A 9,029-nucleotide genomic window follows, 5' to 3' on the forward strand; every position below is an offset into this window, starting at 1 on the left:
CAGTCTGGAGTGCGGTAGCATGATCACAGCGCACTGCAGCCTCAACCTCTAGGCTTCAGGCGATCCCCTCACCACAGCCTCCCAAGTAGCTGAGACAACAGGCACACACCACATGCCCAGCTAATATATTTCTTTTATTTTTAGTAGAGACGGGGTCTCATATGTTGCCCAGGCTGGTCTCAAACTCCTCGGCTTAGGTGATCCCCCTACCTCGCCCTCCCGAAGTGCTGGGACTACAGGCATGAACCACTGCACCTAGATGACATTTTAGAAAAGGCAAAACTATAGGGACAGGAAACAAATCAGCCATTGCCAGGGATGGGGAATGGGGAAGGGGTTGACCATAGAGTCATGGGGGAATTGGGGGGGTGATAGAACTGTTCTATAGCTTAATTGTGGCTGTAGTTACAGGACTGCATGCATTTGTCAAAACCCACAGATCTACACACTAAAAGCTGAATTATACTATATGTAAATTATACTTTAATTTAAAAACGGAAAAAAAGAAGACAAAAGAAAAAGGAGGGCCCTTAAGAAAACTATATAGCCCTCAAATTCGACCTTTCTGATCCAGCTCTGCAAAGTCAAATGTGAAATAAATGATGTTGTATTATGCTATCATGTCATTTTGTAGGAAAAATATGTCTAAAATATATACACACTTGACTGAGAATTACCTCAAAGTAGCAAAAATACATTTTGTTCGCATAAAAATAACTTATTTTTATACTTTTAATTTTATTTATCAAGATAAATTGATTCCTCCACTATTTTATACAAAATGTTGGAACCTGTTTCAGGTGGTAATTTTGCAGGGCATCATTTATCTTTGGATAATGAGAACCCCAGTAATGGATCTCTTGAAGACTGTACCCTGACCAGGACCAAAGTTTTGCATCTCTGTTCCCCACAGACTCCAAGAACAACAGGACATTTGTTCTTACATTTATAGCAAGGTTGTCTAAAAAGCACAAAAATCCTTCTCAACAAACATACCAGAGATGATACATTCCAAAAGAACTATGTCACTCATCCAAATGTGGACAAATTTCCCTCTAGCTAAAGCCCTTGTCAAGGTCTTTTTGGGTTTTTGGGGGGTTTTTTTTGAGACGGAGTTTCACTCTTGTTGCCCAGGCTGGAGTGCAATGGCGTGATCTCAGCTCACTGCAACCTCCGCTTCCCGGGTTCAAGAGATTCTCCTGCCTCAGCCTCCCGAGTAGCTGGGATTACAGGTGCCCACCACCACGCCCAGCTAATTTTTTTGTATTTTTAGTAGAGACGGGGTTTCACCATGTTGGCCAGGCTGGTCACAAACACCTGACCTCAAGTGATCCACCCGCCTCGGCCTCCCAAAGTGCTGGGATTACAGGCGTGAGCCACTGCACCTGGCCTTGTCAAGGTCTTTTTATAAGATGCCTGGGCAATCTTGTCTCCTTCTTTGTAGTCACACCTAATGCTTTATGCAAAATTTTATTACCGTAATTGATTACCATCGTGTTCATGAAAGTCGGTTTCAAGTGATTCTTGGCTGTTTCCCCAACTCAACTACCCTCAGGAGATAACAATTTGTCATAACTAAGAATATTTGAAACGCTCTGAAGCTCTAAAGACAGTTAAAGAAGTACAATGAGTCTCTGGTGGGGATTACATTAAGGGATATAAGAGTAGCCTGTGGTTAAGCACTGAGGTCTTCTTTATCACAGAGCAATGGCAGATGCTGCAAAAGGGGAAAATACTTTGAAGATTAAAGTCTGGCACAGATATAAATGTTATTACCATTGAAGCCCCAATATGTCCAAGTCCTGGGCAGAAATGGGTCCTCAGCTTAGTGGGCTATGTTTCCAAAACTGTGATCCTCAAAATGATATTTCGTGGGAGATACAGAAATTTGTCTTCAAGTGATGTTTATGCATGCTGAGGCTTGAGAACCGATGGTCTTTGGACTAGAATGACACCTAGGCTATCCTGATATTCTTTTCCTTTCCTCCCAAACATACTAGAATTAATATGGACTTTCAGTTTCCTTGATTTCCACAGCCACTTACCTCCAGGAAGTTTTGTAGTATGAGCATGTTAGGGTTCATCCTGTCCATCACAAGAGCCTGCAACATGTTGTCTAAGGCCTGGACCCTCTGACAAGTGAAGAGACAGGGAGTGTCCAGAACAGACTGCCACAGTGCCAGCTTGGCTCCCTGGGGGCACTCCATCTCCTTGTCCCCTACCTCTGGAGGAAGGAAGTGGGGCCAGCCTGGCTCTGCCACCCCCGGCAGTCTCTCTCTCATGGCCAGCCATACTCTGATCTTCCTTGGTGCTGACTTTTCTTGGCCTCAATGAAGACTGGACCAGGTCCAGCCCAAATTGTGAGCCCATTGGTGAAATGTAGTCATTGGGCCATTCTCCCCAAGAAAGCCAGACCCCGTGGGACTCTCCGCATTAGATTCATTCCGTTGGGTCCAGGACACATCTATTTTTAAAACTACAAAGGCTGAGGTGGGAAGATAGCTTGAGCCCCGGAGGTTGAGGCTGCAGTGAGCTATGATTGCACCACTATACTCCAGCCTGGGCAACAGAGTGAGACCCCGTCTCAAAATTTAAAAATTAAAAATGAAATAAAAAATTACAGGCCCCTGGGAAGATTTGGCAGTCTACTGGTCAGTTGCTCCACAGTATCTGTGGGTTTTATTATCAGACTGTCTCCTCCCATGACTGAGGCTGCTGTGAGCCTTAGTGAACAAGGACATGGATAGGGTGGGAGCATGGGCCAATCCCTGGAAAGACAGGTGAGGGTATGACAGCTGGAGTGCTTCTTAGCAGCCCCAGGAACAGGGGGCCAAGAGCTCTGCAGAGAGGTCAGAGCAGGAGAAAGGAGGGGGAGTTAAAGGGCAAGAGGTGACTCCAAAGACAAAACCTCCCCGTGGAGCTCTCCATGAAGAGGTGGGGATTACCTGGAGGTAGAGACTCGCATTGTCTCTTCGGTACAGGCTGGGCACGATAGGTGGCAGAGAGAACAGGCTGGAGATGCCCACATTTACCAGATCTAGTTTCTGGGACAAGTGGAATGGTGGATTCACCTGACTGCAGGGAGAGGCAGGGAATGACAAGTGGCTTTGGGGTCCCTGGGAGAGACTGGGAGCCTCTGGGAGAATGTGCTCTGCTGCTGTTTCTGAGATGCAGGAAACAGTGGGGATCTGAGCCCCCAAACACTTTCTAATGGCCTCTCCTCCAGGGAAGGAGGGCCTGGGCTGCTAGGGAAGCTTCCCTCACTGGACGTCCTAATAGGCTTCCAAAAGTACAATTGGAGAACACCCCCTCCACCCAAGGATGCAGGCAGATAAAGTGGCAGACACGGGGGCTATGCCACCCACAGGCCAAAATTTAAGTCCCCAAACCTTGCCCTTCCTCCCAACCCAAATGTTCTGAGCACCAGAGACCCAGGCGCTCTGAGGGGGTAAGAGCAGGAAAGGCACCTCAGCGCCACGATGCAGAGCATGGCTTGCTGACGCATGTTGCCCATCAAAATCTCAGTGGATTCTTCAAGAATTAGTATCTAGAAAGGCCAGGAAACAAACAAACAACAACAACAACAAAAAAACAAGAACCCCCCTCAGAGAGAGATGCCAGCCCTCAGGTCCGGGACTTGTCATCCTCATCCCTGAATGACCAACTCCCAGAAGAGCTTGGGTCTTTCTCACCTCAATTTTCTTGGCCAGGATGGCTTTGGGATAGTAATCGTCCATACTGCCATCTGCTTGGCCATGCACAGCACTACTCAAGGTTTCCACAGCTCTCAGGAACTTCAGCTTGGTGAACTCAGACTAGGACACAATACACAGATTGCTGCCCATAAGCTGGGCTTCAGCCCTTAGCTCTGCCCACAGGCAGCACCTGAGACCTACACCCCACCCCTGCTCCTCACACCCAGCCCAGATTCCCATCAACTAGGCCAAAGGATGGATTGCTCACTTGATTTTCTCAGTGCAATGTCCCTGTCCCCAGGACTGCTGCTCACCAATGTCTGGCCACCTGTGTAGGGCTCTGGAGGACAGTGGGGCTAAGGATCTCTGACAAAGATCCTTCCTACAGGAAGGGAACTGCAAGATCTGAGCCCTAGACACCCTGTCCAGTGGCCTAGCCACCAAAGATCTGCCCAGTCACGAGGCAACAATGGGCTGAGTATCTGGTGGCTTCCAAGCCAGGGCTGGTACTCAAAACCCAAGTAGGCATAAGCCCTCTTTTTTTTTTCTACTTTCCGCCTCAGTTCACACAAAGGTCCAGAGAACTTTCTTACCATATGTTCTTCTTCTAGAAATTCCACTATGAACTCATAGCCTTCTCTTTCTGATTGGCGCAATCCTGAAAAGGGATGTCGTTGGGGGAGTTTAGCTGATTCCACCAGATGGAACAGGAAGGCAGAGTCATCTTCCCCCTCCCTTCCTGTCCACCAAGAAGGCCCAGAAGCTACCAGGGTCCCCAGAACCAGCTTCTCTAGGCCAATGGAAGCCGAAGTGGAAAGGCCGTCATGTGGGGACTAGATAAGAGATTTTCAGCCGGGTGCAGTGGCTCATGCCTGTAATCCCAGCACTTTGGGAGGCCAAGGTGGGTGGATCACCCGAGGTCAGGAGTTCGAGACCAGCCTGGCCAACATGGTTAAACCCCATCTCTACTAAAAATAAAAAATTAGCCGAGTGTGGTGGCATGCACCTGTAGTCCTAGCTACTCAGGAGGCTGAGGCAGGAGAACAGGAGAATCGCTTGAACCCAGGAAGCAGAGGTTGCAGTGAGCCAAGATCGCACTACTGCACTCCAGCCTGGGCAACAGAGTGAGACTCCATCTCCAAAAAAAAAAGAAAGAAAGAAAGAAAGAAAAGAAAAAAAAGACTTTCTGCATCAGGTATGGCCCAATGGCCCGGGATGGAAAAACAATTGGGAGGAGACCTTTAAGTCACTCCCAGTGGCCACAAATTTCTAGGGCTGTCCTAGACTGACTTTGAAAGTTTTGATTGCGAATGGACTTGAAACCCCAAGTCAGCCTGGGAGGCTTCTTTGCCAACTGGACTGGCACAGCCTTCAGGGCATGCCTCCCTGAGCCTGAGGGTTGAGGCCAGGAATACAGCCTGTTTGCCCCAAGTGAAGTCGGGAGAAGGTAAAGCAAGAGGAAGGAGCTGGTGACACCACTGGGCTCCAAAGCAGCATGGGACACAGGCCCGAGTTCAAGTTGCTGCTGCCCTCTCACACTGCCCTGCAAGAAAAGCCTCTCAGAATAGGACTTGGACCCAAAGCACGGGAGCTACACACAATGACCCTGGCACCAAACTGCATGAGTTCCAAGTTCAGCTCCTCTGCTTCATCAGCTCTGTGATCTCCAGCAAATTAAACTCTGTCAACTTTACCTTCTCCATCTGTATGACAGGGAAGATGATACTATCTGTTATTATTTGAGGATTAAATGAACAATGAGTCTTAATACATGTAAGAAGTGATCTTGAGCAAACTAAAATCCCCCAAGCTTCAGTTCTGACATCTTAACCTGGGGATGATCATCACAGTATCTATTATTGTTGTGGATTTAAATAAATTAATATGTGAAAAAAAATTAGAATGCTTCCTGGCATATAGTAGGAAATCAAGGAGTGCATTCTTTAGCATACATTTATTGAGCACCTACTATGTAAAAGGACTCTCCTAGACACATCAGGGAACAAAAGAGACAATAATCTTTGCTGTCACAGAGCTTCTTACACACCAGGGAGTTCCTTCATAGGAACTACCCTTCTAAAAGAATTTTTATTTTGTATTTGCCCATTTGGGTTTGTATATACACAGAGGTCAAAGAAAATCTCATTGAATTTAAGTGGGCTTGAAGAACGTGAATGGCAAGCCATTTATATATCTGGTAAGAGAGCATTCTAAGCCAAGGCAATAGCAAGTGTGAAGGCCCAGAGGCAGGATCGTGCCTGGAAAGCTCAAGGAACAGCAAGGAAGCCTGGGTGCCTGGAATGGGAGGAGCAGGGAAGAGTGGTGGGAGGTGAAGGTAAAGCAGTAATGGGGCAGATCATGAGGGACTCGTAGCTTATTGTAAAGACAATTGGCTTTGGGGACAGGAGCCCTGGGCAGGTTTTGAATAAAAGTGGTCTGACTTTGATTAACAACAGCACTCTGGCTGTTCAGCTGAGAATAGATCAGGAGTAGAGGTGGAGAATGGCATGGGGTGTGGGCAGAAGCAAGAGACCAACTGGGAGGTTATGACAGTAATACAGAGGTGAGACGGTGGTTCACACCAAGGGAGGTGGTTAGATGCAAATGATCAGATTCTGTATCCATGTTGAGGGTAGAACCAATAGGAATAGTTGATGGCTAGATGTGAGTATGAGAGAGAGAAGTCAAGAATTTTGGCCTTGAGACACTGGAAAGATTGAGTTCCCATTAACTGATGTGGGGAACAGAACAAATTTGCAGTTGGGAATAAAGTTAAGAGTTCAGTTTGGAATATATTAATTTTGAGATGTCTACTAGGCATCAAAGTGGAGATATCAATAGGCAGTCGGATGTAAGAGCCTGGAATTCCAGAATTGCAGATCTGGACTGCAGATACCAATTTGGGAATTGTTGGCATGTAGATGTTATCTAAAGATTTCTCTGCCTGGGTGCAGTGGCTCATGCCTGTAATCCTAGCATTTTGGTAGGCCAAAGTAGGAGAATCACTTAAGCCCAGGAGTTCGAGAACAGCCTGGGCAACATAGTGAGACCTCATCTCTACAAATAACCAAAAATTAGCTGGACATGGTGGCACGCACCTGTACTCCCAGCTACTTGGGAGGCTGAGGTGGGAGGACTGCTTGAGCCCAGGTCATACCTCTGCAGAGAGGTATGATGGTGCCACTGCGTTCTAGCCTGGGTGACAGAATGAGACCATGTCTCAAAAGAAAAAAAAAATTATATATATATAGAGAGAGAGACAGAGAGAGAGAGAGAGCGCGCGTTCTGGCTCTCCTGAACAGCTGTCAGCTAAAGGAGGTGTCACTCAAAGTCTCAGGCAATGTCTTGTTCCTGGCTCAGCTCCAGGCTTCTCAGGGAGGCAGGCCTGAAAAATCACAGGCATGCAGAGACTAGAGCTGTGACAGGGGTAGCCAGAAGTGGGCAGATGTGTGCCCATTAGGTACACCTCAAGCGAGGGCTTGTGCAATCACCACCACTTCTGAGCACCCGCAGTTAGTTGAGAGACAGAACCAACTGCTCACCCGGTAAGTTGGACTTCCAAGAGATTTGTAATGTCGATGGTTCAAAGGTTACTCTGTTTGGTTTTCGCTTGTTAGAACTCGGATTCATCTGTACACTTGGGGCAGCAGCCTGCAGCTTGCGATGAGAACAGTGGGCAGGCCTGGTGTAAGATACTCCTTCCTGGGGATACAGCCTCTGCACTCACTCCAGGGGGAAGCTGCAGGAGGCAGACCCTGCCCATTTACCACAAAAGGAATTGGTTGAGTAGGGCCAGTGCCGGGTTCCAGGGTCAGCTTCCCATTTCTTCCCCATGGGAAGATTCGGGACCCTCTGAAGGGCCCTGGTCCCTCCTGATTTGCCTAGTAGTCTTCCATTCTGGGATCTTCCAGCATAGAGAATCTCAGACTCACAGGTGGGCTCCTAGGTCACAGTGGCCATCCCTCTGCCTCCAGGCCAAATTGCCTCTGGGAGTCTTCCTGCTAAAATCCCGAGGTCCCCTCTTCCCAGAGGCTTCTGTCCCCACCCCCTAATTCATAACCTTACTTCTGCCCTATGGTAGGGGAGCTAAGAGCCCCCACATGTCTGCCCCTCCCAGACATGGCCCAGGGAAGCCTGCTGGTGGACCAGGAAGAAACTGCTGCTCAACCTGGTTCTCTCACCGCCCTGCACTTCGGGTCCCCAAACGGGCGCGTCCCATCGCTCACTGCCTTAAAGGGCCTTGCTCTGCCCCTGTGTCCGTCTCTTTTGTATCCCCCCTCTTAGCTGGTCTCTGTCTGTCCTGTTGTTGGGAGCTGCCCCTCGGACAGGTCATCCCCTGGGAACTTGCTCACCCTGTTTTCCCCGGGCCTAACTCACCGTCGTCTAAAATACAGAATCCAGCGCCCCATTCCCCACAAATAATAGGTCGAAGCGCTCAGGTCTGAGATCAGGATACCCCACAACTTCTCCAGAGACCCTGGAGCCGTCTCCCCTCCCCTACCTTCCCCAAGAATGGAGTGCCCCAGACCCCTGAGGCCCACAGATCCCCGCGGCCCCCAGGGCCGCACCCAGGCAAGGCTGGAGGCGCCCCTTGGGCAGCGAGGGCCGGGGCCCTTCCCCGCCCCTTCCTTGGCTGTGGAGGGAACTGGCGGGAAGGGGGAACCCTTTACCTGACACGCCGGCGCCTCAGGTCCGGGCACAGCCTCTCCAGGGGGCGCTGTGCTCCGGGGCCCTGGAGCGGTCCCTGCAGGGCAGGCACGGAAGTGTCCAAGGTGGCGCTCCCCGCCCCTGGCCTCAGTGGGACCCCAGGCAGCGGATGGGCTGTGGGCACTCTTGCCGATGGGGGAGGGGCCTGCGGAGAGCCCCGCCTCCTCACCACCCCAAGGAGGGGTCCCAGTCTTCCAGGTATGGGGAAGGGGCTGTTTCTCATGAGCCTGGGCTCCGGGCAGTCAAAGGTCCAGGAATGGCTTGGAGGCGCTGAGCCACCCATCTCTACCCTCTGCCTGACCAGTGCCCTGTCCTTGGGGAAGTGACTCCCACAGGCCAGCTCCTCAAGCTGAAGAGGCTGTAAGGAGCTTTGACAGGGGTTGTGCTGGCTTCCACCCTGCCCCGGAAGCAGAGAATCTGAGAGCCTCCCTCTACCACCCAACCCATCACACCAGCTCCCCAGGGACCTGGCCAGACCAGCTGGAGGGGCTGGGCAACTTGGCCACCTTGGCGGGCAGCCCAGGGGGCCGGGCTCAGCCTCTGCTCAGGAAACCTGGCGCGCGCGTGCGCGCGCACACACACACACACACCAAAAAATAAAAATAAATAAAAATAAAAAAATCCCTC

At 50.0% G+C, this 9,029-nt stretch overlaps 1 protein-coding gene across 2 annotated transcripts in view; it reads right to left on the reverse strand.

Moving 5' to 3' along the window:
* Window positions 1-8,951, reverse strand: part of LOC469634 (uncharacterized) — a 41,771-nt gene extending 32,820 nt beyond the window's left edge. For both annotated transcript variants that reach the window (XM_016935431.4, XM_016935419.4), the window contains exon 1: window positions 2,046-8,951. In XM_016935431.4, coding sequence (XP_016790920.2) covers window positions 2,046-2,282 — 237 coding nt within the window. In that variant the 5' untranslated portion in view covers window positions 2,283-8,951. The remainder of the gene's footprint in view (window positions 1-2,045) is intronic.
* Between the last annotated feature and the right edge of the window lie 78 nt (window positions 8,952-9,029).

This window comes from Pan troglodytes, chromosome 1 (assembly GCF_028858775.2).
Source record: "Pan troglodytes isolate AG18354 chromosome 1, NHGRI_mPanTro3-v2.0_pri, whole genome shotgun sequence".
Lineage (NCBI taxonomy): Eukaryota > Metazoa > Chordata > Mammalia > Primates > Hominidae > Pan > Pan troglodytes.